Source organism: Apodemus sylvaticus, chromosome 2, assembly GCF_947179515.1.
Source record: "Apodemus sylvaticus chromosome 2, mApoSyl1.1, whole genome shotgun sequence".
NCBI lineage: Eukaryota > Metazoa > Chordata > Mammalia > Rodentia > Muridae > Apodemus > Apodemus sylvaticus.
In genome coordinates, this window is record NC_067473.1 from 4,446,249 (window position 1) to 4,467,815 (window position 21,567).

A 21,567-nucleotide genomic window follows, 5' to 3' on the forward strand; every position below is an offset into this window, starting at 1 on the left:
GTAAGGTCAATTAAGGCCAAGCCAGCCAACCAGTGAAAAACTTTCAGTGAAAAATGTAAATGGTTAATAAAGCCAAAACAGTCAGCACTGGATGTCAGTGTTGACGGAAAGACAGGCCCAGCCAGGAAGAAGTCCGCATGATTCTGCATTTTTCTTTCACTGGTTTGGTGGCTGCTTTCAGACAGAAGAGGAGAAAGTGAGCAAAGTACACATAGCATGATCACTGTGGAAAGATCAGAGAGGAAAACGAAGCAGAGGTGTGAGATGAGGAGGAACTAGGATAAACACATGACCAGACTGGTGATTCAGGGTGCCTGAGAGAGAGAGAGACAGAGACACTCAGAGAGAAGGAGAACTGAGGAAACACATGACCAGACTGGTGATTCACAGTGCCTGAGAGAGAGAGAGACAGAGACACTCAGAGAGAAGGAGAACTGAGGAAACACATGACCAGACTGGTGATTCACAGTGCCTGAATGAGTAAATAAGTGAGTGAGAGAGAGAGAGAGAGACACTCAGAGAGAAGGAGAACTGAGGAAACACATGACCAGACTGGTGATTCAGGATGCCTGAATGAGTAAGTAAGTGAGTGAGAGAGAGAGAGAGAGAGAGAGAGAGACAGAGAGACAGAGACACTCAGAGAGGAGAACTGAGGAAACACATGACCAGACTGGTGATTCAGGGTGCCTGAGAGAGAGAGAGAGAGAGAGAGAGAGAGAGAGAGAGAGAGAGAGAGACAGACAGAGACAGAGACACTCAGAGAGAAGGAGAACTGAGGAAACACATGACCAGACTGGTGATTCACAGTGCCTGAATAAGTAAGTGAGTGAGAGAGAGAGAGAGAGAGACAGAGACAGAGACAGAGACAGAGAACTGAGGAAACACATGACCAGACTGGTGATTCACAATGCCTGAATGAGTGTGTGAGAGAGACAGAAACAGAGAGACAGACAGAATGAGAGACAGAACTGAGGAAACACGTGACCAGACTGGTGATTCACAATGCCTAAATGAGTGTGTGACAGAGACAGAGACAGAGAGACAGACAGAGAGAGTGAGAGACAGAGACAGAGAACTGAGGAAACACATGACCAGACTAGTGATTCACGGTGCCTGAGTGAGAAAGACAGAGACCGAGAGAGGACTGAGGAAACATGTGACCAGACTGGTGATTCAGGGTGCCTGAGTGTGAGAGAGAAAAAGTCAGAGACAGAGACTGACCGAGAGAAAACTGAGGAAACACATGACCAGACTGGTGATTCAGCGTGCCTGAGTGGCTGAGAGAGTACTGAGGAACGTGGCTGGAAAATGAGAAGCTGACCATCTATAAACAGAATGGTAATTCCAGATCTCTGAGCTGACAGCATCGCCATAAACAGTATACCCACAATATAAGCCAGAGACCTTCTCCCACAGAAGCATAAGTAAGACCTCAGGACAGAGGGACCCTTCCATCTTCTCAAACTCAAATGTTGATCAGTGCCTTGGTTAACAATAACTACTTTCTTGGGTAGTTTTTAAAAGCATATTTCTGCTCAAAAAGTTATGGAACGTTTAGATTCTGATCAATGTGAAATCTTAGACAGCAGCAGAGTGTGAGCGAAGGGCATGTGGGATAATGAATAATCAGTGTTGACTGAGAAGCCATGCAGAGCAGTTTGGAACCTTGGCATTGTACAGGGTATGGTCCTACACAACTACAATCTGGAGCCAGGTAAAGCAGAGAAAAGCAGATAGCTCCTTGGAACTCGCTGGTGCTGAGCCTGATCAGGTTCAGTGAGAACTATGTCTCCAAAATTAAGATGGAGAGCAACTGAAATTAACACCAAATGGCCCACATGCATGGCACACACACATCAGACTATAGCACAGTACTTATACACATCTGTTATCATTTTAAAAACATACCACCACATTGCTTTAAAGGGCAGTTTTTTTTTCCCATAATTTTGCAGGTTGAAAGTTTATATAGAGATCAGTAATTCAGTTTTCTTTTGTTCTTTCTTTTTTAGCAAAAGTCAATGAATCACACAAATATTAAGTGTATATGGTCTATGTACTCTCACATAACTTGGCATGACATGCATGCATATGGAGATCAGAGGACAGCTTGAAGGAATCTGTTCTCTCCTTCTACCAGAATGAAAATACAATGTAGTCTAACTGACCCACATTCTAAATAAAGTCAGACATGAAGCTATGTATGGTGTGGCAGTGCATGTCCAGCGCTGAGGGGGCAGAGGCAGGACAGCCAAGGCTACACAGAGAAACCCTGTCTCAATAAACAAAACAAAATATTCTAATACACAAATCACTCTAGGAATAAAAAAAAAAAATGAAGCTGTAATCAAATAAATTCCTCAGAAAAAAAGCAAGACCAAAGCGGGAAGATTAAAGAACCGAGGAAAAGCCAGGGCACAGTAAGCCATGTGTAACTGAGCCTCCCGCCCCGTGATAGAAGGAAGGAAAGAAGCAGACTTAAGGCAGCAGAGGGCTGAGAAGCTACACACCATCTTCCCTGGCTTTGAACTACTGTCAAATCCCAGAAGTGAGAAAAGTTAATCTTAATAAAATGACAATTTCAGCAAGTAACAATTTAAGTATACATACCTGAATCTGCCTGTTAAACTCTCACCTACATGAGTTCACAGCCTAACATAACCTAACATCTTCTTCTAAAAAGAAACACTAAATAATTCTAAAGGAAAGCTACCAGAAAGGTGCAAGGTGCTTGACCACCTCACGACTGTCCTTAAGAGCCTAGAAGATAGATAAACAAGAAAATACTTAAAATAACTTTGTAACTTGGCCAGTATTACTTTATGATATACATCCTGATGCCTATTTTTAATCTCCATACTGCTGTTACCAACTGCTGCTGGCAGTTATCAGGAAATCACATTAATAGGTTCTGGTTAGTGGCATCTTGGCTAAATCTATTTGCACTTGTCTTTATTTCAAACTCTTTCTATAAAGTATATGCAATCATTTAACAAGTGAGGCTAGAAAAAAACTTTCCTAAGAAAACACTCCATAATGTAAGAAAAACCTTTAAGAAAAATAAGTAGTCTATCGAATTTGAAGGCTTTCAATGAAATACAACAGCCTTTCCCTACTCTCAGACACAAGGGGGATTTCTAGCCCAAAATGTGCAAGGAAAACAATATATTACAGGCACCCTGAAGGGAAAGATGGATATTTTATTCTCATTAATTTATAAGGTTTGAGAAAATGCAAACACTGAACACATACTCTATAAGTGGAGGGTCAGAGAACGTGTCTCTTGTTTGGCTGAATCCATAGCTGTGCTACACCCTGTAGCACATGCAAAGGAGATGAACCTGTCTAAGAGAAGCCTTCCATTTTCTCAGTTCAAAAATTCCCATAATGCTTAATGAAGTTTAAAATGTCTCTTTCAATGTTAAGAACTTAGCTTTCAGTAGTTCCTGCTGTTTTCTGTATCGGTATATGCGCTACACAAACTGTCAGAGAGCACACATTTGTCAGCCGTTTCCATAGAGGAGACATGCTCCATCTGAAGCCAGCTATGATGTGAATACAATTACAGCTCAGAGCTGTGCCGTGCTCACAGCCTATGAAACTGCCATGTGCCAACAACGCTCGTGCACACACAATTCCCTTCGCCCTTATCTGTGCTGGAAAACTAAAAGAACGAGCTCAAGGAACACCAGCAACATTCCCAGCTACTGTAAGGAGAGTACCAAGTAGGAGAGGCTCCAAGCAAATTCCTCCCAGACATCAAATGCTCCCTAGGAAAGTGCCACTGACAGCTCTTCTCTACAGCAGTCCCAGGACCAACGTCAGTCTAACAGATCTAACAGCTCTGCTCTCCTTGGCACCTGCACTCACACATTCACATGGAGATACACATAATTTAAAATAATAAAAAAATAAATCTTTTTTTTTAAAAGAAGTAAAACTTCAACTAATTTTACCAAACAAATAAGAACTTTTAAAAAGTGTTAGAATAACAAGAGATCACATTTACGACCAAAGCATGTATGAGTGTTGAGTTTAACTTTTTCTGTCTCAGCTATAAAACTATATTTTCTGAGATTCTCACCAACAGCATTACAAACCTTGTTTACAGTCAACTCTAAATTTTGTGACCTACACTCCTCTGACCTAAGCTTTTAATGTTATCACCATAACATACTGTCAGGCATACCTCAGAAATTGCTGTATCACTCCATGAAAAAGAAAAGAACCAAAAGGGGAACGGCATGCTGTCAGGGGGATGCTACACACGTACTGCACACGTGTGCAGCTCAGCCGGAGCTGCGGTGCGTCGTCTTCAGAAGACCCCCAAATCACAGATATGCCTCAGACATTTAAATGGGGTTCTCCCATAAGAAGCCTATAGCCACATATGAGTGCTATCCTTTCTGAAGCACCCTATGTTAAAAGTCTTTCTTAGCCGGGCGGTGGTGGCACACGCCTGTAATCCCAGCACTCTGGGAGGCAGAGGCCGGTGGATTTCTGAGTTCGAGGCCAGCCTGGTCTACTGAGTGAGTTCCAGGACAGCCAGGGCTACACAGAGAAACCCTGTCTCAAAAAAAACCAAATCCAAAAAAAAAAACAAAACAAAACAAAACAACAACAACAACAACAACAACAACAAAAAAGTCTTTCTTATCAGAGATAGAAGTGCATGCCTATCACTCTATCGCTAGAGAGAGGTGGACACAAGAGAACCAAAGATCATCCATCACTGGCTACACAGCAGGTTTGAGACCAACCTCGGCTATAGAACTTTCTTAGACCAACCTGTTTTAGAAAGAAAGAGAATAAACAATGATAATAAATCTTAATAAATCCCTCCTATGCTTCATGCTCCGTTGTCCTAAAATTCTCTTCTTCAGTGTGAAATACTTCAGCATCACCTCAGCAAAACTCTCTCAAAGGACTCCTCATCCCTGCCTCTGCTGCGAGTTCCAACATCTAGATGTCTAAGGCAGTTCTCCAGACTCACAGAACTTATGAAATGTCTCTTTATACTAAGGGAATTTATTATAATGACTTACAGTCCAACTAACCCAACAGTGGGCAGCCCAAGAATCTAGTAGGTGCTCAGTCCCACAGGCTAGTTGTTTCCGCTGGTTATGAGCTAGAATCTAGAGTAGGCTCCGACAGAAGTGCTGGCAGGGAACACAAGCAGTTAAAGAAGAGTAAGCCCTCCTTCTTCCAATGTCCTTCCGGGGGGCCTCCAGAAGAGGGTGTGGCCCAGATGAAAGGTGTGTGCCACCACACCTGGATCTGGAGGTTGCTTGGTCCCAGGCTGACCTTGATCTGCTTGCCTCAGTCTCCCGGGATTAAGGCGGGTACTACCTTGTCTGGGACTAAACTTTTCAAGGCTGCTATGCCTCAAGATCTCCATGTCAAGATCCAGGTCAGAAGCCTGTGTCTTCCAGTCTTGAGATCTGGATCACAGGTGTGCCCTCCATTTCTGGACTGTAGTACATTCCAGGTGTAGTCCAGTTGACAACCAGGAATAGCCATTATAAGGTAGAATACAGAGATCAAGTCTACTCAGCATTTTTTGTTTGTTTGTTTTGTTTTTTTTTTGTTTTTTTTTTGTTTGTTTTTCGAGACAGGCTTTCTCTGTGTAGCCCTGGCTGTCCTGGAACTCACTCTGTAGACCAGGCTGGAACTCAGAAATCCACCTGCCTCTGCCTCCCAAGTGCTGGGATTAAAGACATGCACCACCACCACCCGACCTACTCAGCTTATTAAAAACAACATTCCTTAAAGCCAAAAGGGATACAAATACTACAGTACTAACATAGCTCAGATGCAGAAGAAACACGCAAAGTAATGCTGCTGAGAGAAACAAACTTACACCAAAAATAAAGCAAAACAAACAAACAAACAAAAAAACAAAACAGGAAACAGGGGATACAAGCCAGCAAAACACCTTAAAGCACAAGGCTCAGGAGCCCCGGCTGGCAGGTCAGTGAGCCAGGGCAAGGCCATGCCGGCAGGAGGGAGCTGACAGCTAGCTAGCTACCTGTGAGCAGCACACATTTCACTGCACCTGTTATAGCACACAGGAATGCTTCATATTTTCATATTTATGTAAGTCTAAAGTGACTCCAAAATTAAACAATAGTTTAAGAAGGGAGGGTCAAAGTAGATGATTTTATCCTGCTAAAATCATATGCTATCTGAAACTGCTCAATTAATTAACAAGATAAACAATGAATGTCTAGAGACGAAAAGAACCATTAAAAGATTTCAAACTGTTAATTTTTAATGTCTAGAACTTTTCATAATAAAATGCTTTTTTAAATTTTTTAAAAGATTTATTTATTTATTTATTATATGTAAGTACACTGTAGCTGTCTTCAGACACACCAGAAAAGGTCAGATCTCATTACAGATGGTTGTGAGCCACCATGTGGTTGCTGGGATTTGAACTCAGGACCTTTGGAAGAGCAATCGGTGCTCTTAAACGCTGAGCCGTCTCTCCAGCCCTTTTTTTTTTTTTTTTTTTTTTTTTTTTTTTGGTTTTTTCGAGACAGGGTTTCTCTGTGTAGCCCTGTCTGTCCTGGAACTCACTCTGTAGACCAGGCTGGCCTCGAACTCAGAAATCCACCTGCCTCTGCCTCCCAACTGCAGGGATTACAGGCATGCGCCACCACTACCTGGCAATAAAATGCTTTTTAAAAAGAAAATACAAGCCAATAATTGTTCTCTTAATAGCATCCTTACTACTGGCATTAAGATGGGCTCTTAGGGGCTGTGACATGAGTTCTGTGGCTAAAATTCATTCCTGGGGGCGATGGAAGCAATGTCCTATCTCCCTCCTAAGGTCCCAAAGACAAACTGAGGCACGATTACACCACACTCACTCCTGGGAGCCCGTCAGCCTGATAGGGTACCTTACAAAGCACAGATAAGGGTTACTAAGTGTGATGGCTTTCCCACTGCTGCAGAGATTGAGTCCCCTCCCTTACAATAGTTTGTAGCAACCAGAAATTCAGGTAACAGTCTCATGACTGTTCCTACCCCTGTATGAGGGGATGTAATAATCAGGAAGTCCTGATGGAATGACTGTTTTCAAGTGTGCGTAGCTGAACTCTTTGACTCAGATGGTAGGCATATACAAAGTATATACAATCTGGCTGTTAGCTAACTCTTGTCCAGGAGTAAGAGAACACAGATTCTAGTCCACCTTATGACTGTATGTTTCAACTATGTCTTCCTCACTACTAACTTTTCCACAGAAGTCAAGCAGGTTTCCTTGTACCTCTGCAGGTATGTACTTATCAGCAGAGCACTCAAAAGAGCGTGGCAGATGTGCACAATGCAGTAGAGCGTGCTGTGATGGCCTCAGTCGTCTAAGCTCCAGGTCTACTCATCATTCTTTAACTCCAGTGATCCTCCAGCCAAGAGCTAGGGAAACACACAGCATCTGGAAAAGCAATGCGGAACTCCCAGGGGCTTTTGCAATACCTGGGAACAGTTTTTGGTTGTCACATTATGGTTGACAAAGATTAGGGATACTATGTATCCCTATAAAGCACAAGTCAGTCCTCCACAAATTATCATTTTTCTAGTTGTGATGCTAAAACTCTGCATTTTTCCAACTAAAAGATTGAACTGACTGGCTGAATGAACAAGTCTAATCCCTCAAGATTATATACTTGATGATTACCCATATATAACACTCTTGATGATGAAACTGTGCAGATGAAAGAAAGATTAGTGATTGCCAGAGGCTAGGGATACAGGAATCAGAGAATTCTTAATGAGGCAAAGTAAGTATGGAATTACTCTAGCAATAGACCACTGTGTCTTAACTACACCAACACCAATACTGTAGCTATGTTATACTATAGTTTTACACAGTAATACTGAGCAGAACACAGTAAAGCATATATAATCCCTCTCATATTTCTTACAATTACGTCCAAGTCTACAATTACTGCAAAACAAAATGCTTAATTAAAAAAATGCATGAACAATTGTTATTGCAATACTTTTAAAATTTTTCCCAAAATGCAAGCATTTAAAAAGTCCCATCTATTCTCTCAGTAAGGAACTGCTAATGATTTTTACACTGCCCTAAGAATTCTTGAACATAACTGTGTGTACACACATGTGTGTACAGATTCCCCTGGCTCCACTTCTCTGAAAACTTCTGACTAACACAGCAGCCTTTTAAAATATCATGAGCAGGTTCAGGGATTTGGTAGAATGACGCAGATTACCCAAACATTTTTATTTTAGATGTATTTTTATTTTTAATTGTGTGTGTGTGGGGGGGCGGTCTGCAGAGTCCAGAGGTGTCTGACCCACGGGCAGTTTCAAGTCACCAACATGGGTACTGGGAACTGAACTAGGTTTCTCTGCAAGAATACTACTTCTCTTAACCACTGAGACATGTTTCTAGCCTTACCTGAAAGACTTACAGGTCAATGAATTGTAAGGGCTTTAAGGCTAATGGAATTTTAATTGTAGGAAAACAGGCTTGGGCTCTGCTACTGAGAATAAACTTGTCAGGAATGCACAAAAGTAATGAACTGTACATGGTAGTTTCACATTTACAACCCCAGCACTTGGGAAGCCGTGGCAGGAAGAATGACAATAGTTCGGGCCAGCCTGGGCTACAGAGTGAGATCCTATTGGGAGGTGGGATAAAAATCACTAGCTAGTGTCTTTAAGCAATTCTACTACCTAGCTTGGGAAGGAAGTCCTGACAGCTGTGTACAAAATGGTTTGGAGTAGAGGGAATGTTTAGACTCAAGGAGTCAGTGACAACAGTCACAAGGAGAAGCCATCTTGGCTTGACCTTGGGCTGTGAAACTGAGTGGGAAAGGTAAAGTAAAGACCAACTATCTATACTGGTCAGCATGAAGAGCACTGCCTAAGGAAGAAGAGGCTACAACGCCAAGCTTTCATGTCTAGATGACCCAAAACAAGGGTCAGGGGTGAGCTGTTACATTCTGTATGAGGTTTCACACAGAAACTTAAGACACATGGAAACTGGCGCAGAGCAGGGTTAAGTATCAAAGGTAGAACAGGTGCAGAGAACAGATACTGAACAAACTCTGGGACTCTGGGAACTTTGGTGGAGAACCCAGGGAAAGACCTCAGAAGAGTTCCAAGGAACATCCAGAAGATGTGCTGACAAGCAATAGGAAAGGCCACAAAGGTGCCTGGGGCCCAAGCCAGATGAGTGTTAGACGGAGCTGTCAGATTCAGCAGTCAGTACAGAGGCTTTCCAAATGCGAACTAAGCAATTCAAACCCTACATATACATTCCAGAAAATGAAAGCAGAGAGACTATTTGCCAGGGTTCTCTAGAATAACAGAAATTATAGAATGGATTTCTCCATATATAGACCAGGGGGATTTATAAGAGTATTCCAGCTAGTCCAACAATGGCTGTCTACTGATGCAAACTCCAAGAATCTACTAGTTGCTCAGTCCACAAAGCTGAGGGCTCAGCTGTTCTTCAGTATACACTGGAATCCTGAACAAGCATGCTCTAATGCCAGTGAAGGAATGGACTTTCTAGTACGGCTAAAGCTAGCAGACAGAGAGGGCTTCCTTACTCCACATACTTTTTAAAGGCGGCCAGCAGAAGGTGTGGCCTAGATTAAAGGTAGATCTTCCCACCTCAAATTCACAGATTAGAAAAGGCTCTCCCCACTTCAAATGATTTAATTAAGCGAAAACCTCTCACACTCGTTCCCAGCCATTTTGGGGTTTTAGTTAATTCCAGATGTAGTTGACAACCAAGGACAGCCATCATAAAGACTCAAACAGATACAGATAAAGATGGTTGAAAGAGAAGACCATGGATTCCAATTCAAATGAAGTATCTAAACCAAGTAAACTCATAGAGACTGAAAGAGCAGAAGAGCCTGCCCTGCGTGTACAGCGTCTGTCCTGAGCGATAGGTTTTGGAAATATACAGCGCTGACTTTAAGTCAACATTGTGATGAACCTGACGCCATTCAGTTATACTATTAAAATAATACAATAAACTTCATGTTAATTATACTTTACAAGAAAAATAGTAACATAAAATTGTGAAGAAAAACTGGCAGAACGGTTCGCAAGACCGCAGGGCCAGCAAACGACAAGTCTGGACTACGGTATGCTGACACTTCACTCGCAGAGCTCGGTGGCAGGCACATTCTGAGAGGAAGAAAGGCTTACTTCCCATTTTTCCTAAGGCAGTATTTCAAATTAAAGAAGAAATAAGTTTAAAGTAACTATTTTGTTGGGCGCACCGACTGGAAAGCGTCTCCAGGGTCTCATTTTATGTTTGAAGATAAGCAACCAACCAACATGACCACGGACACGGCTCTCAAAGTAAAAGGACTAGACCAACTCTCTGATGTGAAAATGAAGCTAAGGCATCAGAAGCATGCTAATATTCACCAAAGGGAAAGAGCTAACCGATAGGTAGTGGGTCTTTCTATTTTTATATTTAATGCACTAGCTTGGGGTGTATGGAAACCATACAAGGTAATTTCTTTAAAAAACATATGGCAAAGAAAAAAGACGCATGCATCCTTTCTGGCTTCCAGCCTCCTGTACGGACGCGGTCTAAATCCTGACCCGCACAGACGGACCGTAATAACAGCAGTAAAAATAAAATCGGTATTTTATTCTGGTAAATCACAGCACCGGCTGGAGGTTACGGCCACCGAGAGCTCGGCCCGGCGCAGTGCCCATCACGGCCGGGGAAGCCGGAAGCAAGTCGGGCCTCACAGGCCACCGAGCCTCAGGAGCCGACGTAGGCCGCGCTGGGTCAAGCGCCGCGGGCCGGCTACTCACCGCGACACCCGCAGGCCGGGATGGCGGCGCTCCGGGGCACGGGCTGTGGCATCTTCGCTCCCGCCACAGCCCGGGCCGAGCCGCACGAGCCGCGGCGCCCGACGCGGCCCCCGACACGCAGCCCTGCGGAGCCGCGCTCCACCGCTCGCGTCACGGGTCGCGTCACGGCACGCACGCCCCACCCATCCCCGCCTCCGAAGATGACGTCACCGCCCGCGGCCTGGCGTCACGAGGCCCGGGCTCCTCCCCTCCCAGCGTGGAGCTGAGCTCTGTCCCATAGGGCCATAGTGAAGTTCTCTCTAGTGAGCAGCTTAGAGGAGGGGACGACTTTTTCAAGAATGGGAGGGAATTGAGCAGATCTAACAGAATGGTAAGGTTTTGATAGTTGGTCCACTAATGCTGCCTTACATTGACAGATATCTAAATTAATCCTGCCATCTCAGCCCGCTATTCAGCCAAGACCTTTAAAAAAACAAAACAAAACACAAAACAAGACAAAAAAAAAAACCCTGTGATGTCTGGCAGAGCAACCGGATATATGTAAGGAGAAAATTCTGTGGCCCTTATTTCTAAGAAAGCAGCATCTCCTGACCCATAAGTTGTTCTAGCTAGCATTATCCTCCTTCATTAACTGGCTGTGGTGACTTGAAGAGTCCCACACAGGCTTATGTGTGGAGCTTGGTGGCCGCTGGTGGTGCGATTGCCAAAGATTCTGGAAACGTTTTGGAGGTGGGGTCAATCTAGAGGAAGGAGGATGGGGGATGACTCTTTGAGTGTGTTATCTGGTCCAACAGTCCAAGTCTCCTTCTGGGCTTCCTGCCCATCATGATGTAAATAACCTACCCAGTATACTGCTGTCACCCTGATGTTCTGCCCAAATGCAATAGCCAAGCAGCTATGCAACGAGCCCTCAGCAAGCTTGAGCCAAAATAAATCTTTACCCTTTAAGTTGTCGACACAATGGCACAAAATTAACTCGTCCGTGATCCTGCCAAATACCCATTGGTCTTGTCAGACTGTGAGGTTACCTAGGTCTCTCCATAGGGCTGTGGTGCTGATGACCCTACCTGTGCCCTTCCATGACCATTGCCCTTGGTCAAACAGTTGCTGCTCAGTGCCAAAGAGCGTATCTTTCTTTTCCGTTCTTGTCCACACTGCAATTCATCTTAACTAGAACTAGCGGTTATTCAGGGGATGGCCCTCCCTTGCAAGGGCAATAGAACAGAGTGCATTCGTACACCACCACCATGTGTCTGTCACTTTTTTTGTATGCATGACAATGTTCCTGACAAAAATTACTTTTTAAAAAATATTTATTTTATCTATATGAGAGCACTGTAGCTTTACTGATGGTTGTGAGCTATCATGTGGTTGCTGGGAATTTGAATTCAGGAACTCTGCTTGCTCAGGTTGGCCCCCCACTTGCTCCAGCGTAAAGATATGTTTATTTTTATATCTAAGTACACTGTAACTGTCTTCAGACACATCAGAGAGGGATCTCATTACGGATGGTTGTGAGCCACCTTGTGGTTGCTGGGATTTGAACTCAGAACCTTTCAGAAGAGCAGTCAGTGCTCTTAACAGCTCCAGTCCGGCAAAAACTACTTAAGGGTTTATTTTGGCCACAGTTTGAGGGCAGGGCCTCCACTGTGGAGGGTAAGCTACAGCAAGCAGAAGTCTGAGGCAGCCTGTGAAGTTCCTCCTTAGGAGGCTGAGAGAACTGGTGCTCATCTCAAGCCTGCTTCTGTTTCCCTTTTTATTTTATTTGATCCCTGCTCCATGAGTTACAGTCACCCACATGCCAGGTAGGTATTCCTTACTCAGCTAAACCTCTCAGGAAAGTACATAGGCATGGCCAGAGCAGGGCAGTGGTGCCACACGCCTTTTATCCCAGCACTGGGAAGGCCAGCGGAGACAAGCAGACATGAGTTTGGGTCCAGCGTGGTCTGTAAAGCTAGTTCTAGGACAGCCAAGGCTACACAGATTAACCCAGTCTGGAAAAAAAAAAACAAGACAAAATAAAACAAACAAACAAACAAACAAACAAACAAACAAAAAAGACATGCCCAGGACAGGGATGTTTTCTAGGTGATTCCAAATCCTGTCAAAGTGGTAATGAAGATTAACCATTTCACCTATGTCCTCAAATGGGTGAAACTTAAAAACACAGGACATCAGGGAGCATTCTGGATGCTTAGCTCTGCTAGAAACCCCTCCGGATGCCATTGCAGTGAGGAGATCAGGAAGAGTGCTTACATGGGCTATATTGGCAGTCCTGTCAGGTGTCTCCTTTTTTGTCCCTTATGTTTCTCCCAGACTTTTCTTTGTAGACTTTGTGAATTACTCCTCTTCGACTTTCTTAAACTCACCTTTGCTAGGGTGAGCCCTAGGCATTCCCCAACCCCTGAGGAGTCTGTAGGCGTGGCAGGCAGGGCGCTAGCTCCTTCCTTCTGTCCCCAATCCCTGCACAGCCAAAAACTAATAGAGAAAAACAGGACATAGTTGAAGAAGCATTGGGAAAGCTGTGGGTCACAGGCCAGAGGACAGAAGGCACAGATATTAAAATACAAAGAAGCAGAAAAGAGTCGCAGTTCAGGAGAGAAAGGCCAATGGGAGCGCTTGGGGAACCTGCCCGGAGCACATGGGGCCTAGACAGCCAGCCAAGGCACCATGAACTTCAGATACTTAGGAACCCAGCCAAGCCAGGAGGTAGGCCTGACTACACTGGCTGCCAGAAAGGAGCTTGCTCCAAACCAGCTGCTATACCCCAATCACGGCTGTGTGTGAACACATTCGTGAGGCAACCGCGTCGGCCCGCCAGACTGGTGGAAGCTCCTAGAGCAGAAAGCAGGCTCCCAGGGACTCTCACAGCCAAGTGAACTGGTCAAGTACTCACACGCGATACACTTTATAGCCATACACCAGCATCTGAGCTGTGAGACAGCTTCCTTCTCTACTGTGGAGGTCCCTATGCCCAGAACTCCAGTGGCAGATGAGCAGCAAAGGGAGGATTGTCACTGAGGTAGAGAAAGGCACTCCTGAGAGGCTGGCCACTCTGATTGTATTTTTCATTGCATTTTACATAATTGCATGAAGTTCCAAATTTGTCCTGTGGTGTGATCTGTTGAAGAATTAGGGGACATTTCACCCTTTACTAACAAAAGTGATTTTGTTTCTTCTCTCTGTGTTAAGTGGCTCCAACTCTGGGAAGATGTTATCCAAATACCACTGGAATGACTTGCAACCCAGGCGTTCCCTCAATTTCACACGCTCACTGATATTGCCACAGGATACGTACTCCAAAGAAGGTCTTTGAAGAAAAAAGTTTCCCTAAATGAAAACAAAGAGTCATTTTACTAAACAAAACAAATCTTTGATGATCAGGTCATGATAGTAAACATCAGGGCATATTTTCATTTTTGGAATAAAATTGCCCTTTCCTCTTGTGGTATAGCAGTTTTCTGTGAGATTAAAACCTTCGAGCTTCTAGGAAAGCTTGGTAAGGCATGGGATATTAAAAAGGAGGTGATATTCTAAAACAAGTTACCTAAAACCCAAGTGGCTAGGTTCACCTGTGAGGGACTTTTTAAAATACATCATTTTAAGTAGGAGGGCCCACTTTTAATCCAGGTCTTTTGAGGTGGGAAGATCCACCTTTAATCTGGGCTATACCTTCTGCTGGCAGCCTGCATAAAGAATACAAAAGAAGGAAGCTTGAAACATTCTCTCTTTGCCTGCTCGCTCTCCCTCCCTCTCTCTCTCTCTCTCTCTAATATATATATATATATATTCATTGCCATTAGAACCTACTTCTTCAGGATTCCAGCATATACTGAATACCACAGCTGAGACATCCAGCCTAGAACAACTAGTAGATTCTTGGATCTTCCATTGGTGGACAGCCATTGTTCAACTAGCTGGACCACAGCCTATAACCTACTCTGATAGATAGATAGATAGATAGATAGATAGATAGATAGATAGACAGAAAGATAGATAGATAGATAGACAGATAGATAGATAGACAGACAGACAGATAGATAGATAGATAATTGATGTAGATATCAATGATATATATATTCAGTCTGTCAGTTCTGTTCCTCCAGACAACACTGATACACTGATGAATATAACCAGTGAGCCATCTCTCTAGCCAATCCACCTTTGTTTTTTTTTTGAGAAGGGGTCTCATTGTTTGGCACTGGCAGGCTTAGAACTCACTATGTAGATCAGATTGGCCTAGAACTCATAGTGATCTAACCTCTTCTGCCTCCCAAGTGTTAGTCTCAAAGGTTAATTTTACTCACTCTTATTGCATAGGAAGAGACTACAGCATGTACATTTTTTGTTCAGCACTGTGCTTTGCAGATGCCCCACTGTGTGTCTAGAACACGTGGTTTTGCAGTGCTGTATGGAACTAGAGCCCCTAAGTATATCGCATGGATCCATCACATTCCTTTTCCTTGTTTTTAAATTTTTATTTTTTAAGGCAGGGTTCTCATTCTGAAGCCTTGGCTGGCCTAGAACTCACACAGACCTGCCTCTGACATGTGTTTTATGTGGATGTGTGTGAGTGCAGGTGCCTGCAGAGACCAGACGTGGGGCCAGCTCTGCTGAGGCTGGACTTAACAATAGCTGTGAACTACGTGGATATGGGTGCTGGGAACTGAACTCAGGTGCACTAGAGCAGTATATACTCTTAACCTCTGGCCCATCTCATTCTCCTTGGCTTTTGAGACAGGGCTTTGGCTAGCTTGAACTTGCAATCCTTCTGCCTCAGCAGGAATTCTCTGACACCTCCATGATTATAAAAGATATCTCATTTTTACTCTCATGATTTAAAAGCTTGAATTATAGCAACTGCTGTTTCGTTTTTGTCACCTTGACACAAACTGGAGCCACCTGGGAAGAGGGGCTCCAGACAGAAATCGTCCATCAGACTGGCATGTGGAGCGTCTCCTTGACCGCTATCTGTTGCAGGAAGGCCTGCCCACTATGGCACCATCCCTGCGTGGGTGGTCCTAGGCTGTACGAGGAAACATGGTGAAGAAGCCACAGAGAGCAAAATAGTAAGCAGTTGTCTCTGCTTGAGCTCCCGCCTTGGCATCTCTGAATGATGGTCTGTGATGTGAAGTACAAGCAAAATAACTTTCCTCATCTAAGTTGCTTTTGGTCAGTGTCTTATCACAACAACAGAAAGCAAACCAGGACAGAAACATAAGATGAAGACCAAAACACACTGTCAGACACCCACTGTGCACCTGTGTATAAGGAGGTCTGTCCTTTCTTTTCTTTTTTTTTAAAAAAAAAATATTTATTTATTATATGTAAGTACGCGGTACACTGTAGGTGTCTTCAGACACTCCAGAAGAGGGCGTCAGATCTCATTACAGATGGTTGTGAGTCTCCATGTGGTTGCTGGGATTTGAACTCAAGACCTTCAGAAGAGCAGTCAGTGCTCTTATCTGCTCTCCAGCCCCATGTCCTTATTTCTTTATATGTGGCACAAAAGACGTGCTCTGGGAAAACTCAACGAGGGCTTAACATTGGATAATCAGACATAATCAAGGGCATAGCTTGCACATAGGAATCTTGGACTATTGGTAGAAAAGGAGCTCACACGTGGGCACAACACCTACACCAGCCACACTTCCTGGGACACTGATGGTGGCTTGATAGGGAATCCTGAAGAAATCAGCTCAGAGGCTGCAGCAGGAAGGGGGTGCTTTCTCTGACAGTGCTGGTGAAGAAGGATTCCCCAGTGTAGAAATAGATCTAGCTATGGGGGAAAGATTCTGCAAGTTGATTTTCTTCCGAGAAACTTGAATTTTACTAAAACTTAAGTTTTAGTAAAACTTAAGAGCAGGACCAGTGGTGACTGGGTGAGAGACTGAAGACTCCACACGTGAATGCAGTCTGTATCTGGAAAGGTAGAAGAATCTTAAGAACAGCCCAGAACCTGCTGTCCCCAGTCAGAGGCATACTCACCTTGTATTCATCCAACCAGACATGAACCACTCGCAGTAAGTTCCTTGACAAGACACTCTGGTTTACAAGCCTGCTTTCACCCAGTGCCTTATTGTTATGTCCAACCCGAGAGCAAGGGAGTATGAAGAGCTGGCCTCCACACATCCAGATCTAGACAAGACCAGAACAGATTATTTTACTAGTAACTGGCAGCTGCTTTAGCACGCACACACACACACACATACACACACACACACACACACACACACAGCTAATATTTGGTTTCTTGCTTGCTTATCAAGACAGGTAGCCCATGTCCACCTCAAACTCATTCTGGGAATGATGCTGAGTTTTCCAATCCTCCTGCCGCTCCCTCCCAATGCTGAGAGTGCAGTGGTGCCACACCTCACTTGCTGAAGTTCAATACAGAGCTTTGTTCACACTAGGCATGCACATGACCAGCTGAACTACACTGCCAGCCCCGATCTCTAATACTTATTCCATTTATTTCATGCAATAAATTTAATACATTCATCAAAGCCCTATACTGTAGGTGCTAGGATCATACACTTCCCATTTACAAAGAAGACAGTTACCATACAGACTGGTTAAGAGTTTTCCCAGTGATGTGTGATGACTGAGTAGCTCAGGGTCAAATATAGGAAGTCAAGCCCAAGACCTTGAGGTCTGAACAGCAGAGGATTCTTTCTTTCCTCCTGTATTTTCCTAGGCATGAGCAGTACCATGCCACGTTCTGGCTGTGTATATATAAACACTTTACAGCACATATAATAATCACTATGTGAAAGCAAGATGCAGCCATTGAAAACTGTTAGATATAGGAAAATGTACACCCTAAGACTTGAGGTTATTCAATATAATTCTAATATATGTGTGGACACACAAACACACATTAAGATAGCTTACTATCTTTATGTGAGTTATGCAAAATTGGTAAACATAACTTGATGGCTTAAAAGGACTTCCCACAAGAGCAAGGATCTGAGTTGGATTCCTGGTATTCATGCAAAAAGCTGGGCATGGCTGTATCTCCCTGCAATCCCAGTCTGGAGGAATTAGGGATGGAAACAGGATGCTCACTGGGTGGCCTGGATGCCACCATGGCAGAAATATAGTGAACTTGATTCACTAAGGGATCCTGTCTCAAGGGAATAAAGGTGGGTAAATGGAGCAGTATAGAGGAAGATTCCTGACTTCTGCATGCACAGCATGTACCTGTACATAAATGTGTACACACACACACACACATCAAAACACTGAAAGTCTTATTTGTAAATCTGAGACGTTTCCATTTTGTTACTATAAAAGATAACACGGAGTAGAGGTGAAGAACAGGTGAGCACAGTTGAGCAGAGGTGAGCACAGGTGAGCAGAGGAGCACAGTTGAGCAGAGGTGAGCACAGGTGAACAGAGGTGAGCACAGGTGATCAGAGGTGAGCACAGGTGATCAGAGGTGAACAGAGGTGAGCACAGGTGAACAGAGGTGAGCACAGGTGAACAGAGGTGAGCACAGGTGAGCACAGGTGAACAGAGGTGAGCACAGGTGAGCACAGGTGAACAGAGGTGAGCACAGGTGAACAGAAGTGAGCACAGGTGATCACAGGTGAGCACAGGTGAACAGAGGTGAGCACAGGTGAGCACAGGTGAAGAACAGGTGAACACAGATGAGCAGAGGTGAACACAGGTGAGCAGAGGTGAGCACAAGTAAGCACAGGTGAACACAGGTGAGCATAGGTGAACACAGGTGAGCACAGGTGAGCAGAGGTGAACACAGGTGAGCACAGTTGAGCAGAGGTGAGCACAGGTGAGCACAGGTGAACAGAGGTGAGCACAGGTGAGCACAGGTGAGCACAGGTGAACAGAGGTGAGCACAGGTGAGCATAGGTGAACACAGGTGAGCACAGGTGAGCAGAGGTGAGCACAGATGAGCAGAGGTGAGCAGAGGTGAGCACAGGTGAACACAGGTGAGCACAGGTGAGCAGAGATGAACACAGGTGAGCAGAGGTGAGCACAGGTGAACACAGGCGAGCACAAGTGAGCAGAGGTGAACACAGATGAGCACAGGTGAGCAGAGGTGAATACAGGTGAGCACAGGTGAGCACAGGTGAGCACAGGTGAACAGAGGTGAGCACAGGTGAGCATAGGTGAACACAGGTGAGCACAGGTGAGCAGAGGTGAGCACAGATGAGCAGAGGTAAGCACAGGTGAGCACAGGTGAACACAGGTGAGCACAGGTGAGCAGAGATGAACACAGGTGAGCAGAGGTGATCACAGGTGAACACAGGTGAGCACAGGCGAGCACAAGTGAGCAGAGGTGAGCACAGATGAGCAGAGGTGAGCACAGATGAGCACAGGTGAGCAGAGGTGAATACAGGTGAGCAGAGGTGAGCAGAGATGAACACAGGTGAGCAAAGATGAACACAGGTGAGCAGAGGTGAGCACAGGTGAGCAAAGGTGAGCACAGGTGAGCACAGGTGAACACAGATGAGCAGAGGTGAGCACAGGTGAGCAGAGGTGAGCACAGGTGAGCAGAGATGAACACAGGTGAGCAGAGGTGAGCACAGATGAGCACAGGTGACCACAGGTGAGCACAGGTGAGCAGAGGGGCCTGCCACCAAGCCTAATCCCCGTGCACCCCCAGAGGAGAGGGAACTGACTCTTGGGGGTTGTTCTCTGATCATACATGTGCTCTGGCAGTGCATGCCTCCCCTCCACATGCGTGCTTATACACATTAATAGTCAAGAACATTTTGCATCAATTTATTGTTGCACAGTATGCATGTGGTGGTCAGGGGACAACTTTGAAGGACTCAGTTCTGCCGCGTGGATCTCAGGATCTAACTGAGGTCATCAGGTTTGGTGGCAAATGCCTTAACCCACTGAGCCATCCCACCAGCCCCACATATTAAGAATGTGGTTCTAACATAAATCTGGTGGATATAATTTGTCCATGCATGGTATATTTGCTGTAGCCATTCTGTTTCCTGGACTGCAGTAACACCAGCATTGCCTGGAAGCTTGGTAGAAATGTAAACCCATGGACCACGGACACCTGCTGATCCAGTACCCGTCTTCTGCGTTTTCACAGGCTCTTAGTGTTAGTTGATGACCCTCTGTTCTAACTCATCAGAACTGTAAACTCTGACTTTGCAGACATTTTTCTAAGGCAATTCACTTGATCGTTAGAAAATAGTAATGGTACACTAAGATCTTTACTCAAACATTGTGTGGGGTTGGGAATGTGTCTCAGTTGGTACAGTGTTTAGCCCTACACAGACAGTAGGCACATGAAGGGCATATCCAAATGGACGTTCCTCCCTTAAGAACAAATCTAGAGTAAACAAGAAACAGGACCAGGACGAAACCAGTTGGGAAAGTGCTTGTCCAGAATGCTTGAAAGTGCTTGCAGCTCCCTGGATCTTGTTCCTTCTTGTAGCATTTTTCTCTTTGGCCCCTTCAGTGTCAGTGAGCCTGGGGCAGCTTGTTTGGCAAATGGCCAAGTGGATCTCAGACAGTACTGAGACATACGGTCATATGGCAGAAGGCATTCAAATGGGCACCAGGTAAAGAGGCAGCAACACTGTACAAGCCACATTCTAGCCAAGACAGCGCTGCTGTAGAAACATCAACATTTAAGAGGCATAATTGCTTGTGTGTGTGTGTGTGTGTGTTTAAAATCTATTTATTTGTTTCATGTATGCGAGTACACTGTAGCTGTCTTCAGACACACCTGAAGAGGGAGTCAGATCTCATTATGGATGGTTGTGAGCCACCATGTGGTTGGGGGGAATTGAACTTAGGACCTCTGAAAGAGCAGCCAGTGCTCTTAACTGCTGAGCCATCTCTCCTGTCCCTGCTTGTAGTTTTAAGCCACTGCATTTTGATGCAGTTTTCCACATACATTTACAATTTACTGACCAAAGTTCACTGACAGACAAGGCACCACCTCTCTCCTAACACAAGTCCCATCTCCATCAATTTTACATTGACTTAGTTGTTCATTTCACAAACCCAGAATGGCAGATTCAAATTCTGGTTAGTAAACAGTTTTTCTTACTCTTCTTTCCTAATCTTGGGTCTGAGGACACACTGATTCTGGACTTGTGTTCCATAGGTTTTGACCAGGAGAATGTCTGCCCACATCACTACAGAGGCTGGACTATGTATGCCACGTGGTTTGGCCTCACTTTTATCTTTCCGCTGTTCAGTGTGAGAAGAACAAGGGTTCTGCGTGTCCTCTGCTCATGTAAATCACTCCAGACCTCAATTAAGCCCAAAAACTAAAACCCAACCCAGTCAGCCTCTGCTGAGTCACCCTGAAGGCATATGCAGGGGAAAGCTAAGTGTAACATTTTTCACCATTCCTCTTTGAGGTACTTTATTACACAGCATAACAGATACTGAGATGATAGCTAATTCCTAATATCCTTAGCAATTAAAATTCTGAGCAGAAAAACCAAAAAGAGTAACCCATTGACTTAGTGGACAGTTGGCCCACGTAAGAGGAAAGGGTTGGACTCCATGATGGCAATGCACAAGAACTCTGTCATGGATAGATGGCTGTTCTAATATCAGAGAACCCAACAACCTTAGTGATCTTGACAGGATCTTAACAGTCATCTATAGCTAAGGAAATAGCCTTAAACTAGGTAGTGGTAGCACGTACCTTTAATCCCAACACACAGGAGGCAGGGGCGGGTGGATCTCTGAGTTGGAGGCCAGCCTGGTTTACAGAGCAAGTTCAAAGACAGCCAGGGCTACACG

At 44.6% G+C, this 21,567-nt stretch overlaps 2 protein-coding genes across 4 annotated transcripts in view; both read right to left on the minus strand.

The window, feature by feature from the left end:
* Galnt11 (polypeptide N-acetylgalactosaminyltransferase 11) overlaps window positions 1–10,985 on the minus strand; it is a 33,053-nt gene extending 22,068 nt beyond the window's left edge. For 2 of the 3 annotated variants that reach the window (XM_052172990.1, XM_052172991.1), the window contains exon 1: window positions 10,816–10,985. The gene's annotated coding sequence lies outside the window, so the exon portion shown is untranslated. The remainder of the gene's footprint in view (window positions 1–10,815) is intronic. The other variant, XM_052172989.1, reaches the window with a different exon arrangement.
* Window positions 10,986–11,480: 495 nt separating this feature from the next.
* The window catches only part of LOC127677226 (inactive polypeptide N-acetylgalactosaminyltransferase-like protein 5), a 39,171-nt gene continuing 29,084 nt past the window's right edge, over window positions 11,481–21,567 (minus strand). Inside the window, exons 7-10 of the mRNA XM_052172369.1 lie at window positions 16,804–16,953; window positions 13,964–14,145; window positions 13,185–13,293; window positions 11,481–11,555 (exon numbers count right to left, since the gene is read on the minus strand). Coding sequence (XP_052028329.1) covers window positions 11,481–11,555; window positions 13,185–13,293; window positions 13,964–14,145; window positions 16,804–16,953 — 516 coding nt within the window. The remainder of the gene's footprint in view (window positions 11,556–13,184; window positions 13,294–13,963; window positions 14,146–16,803; window positions 16,954–21,567) is intronic.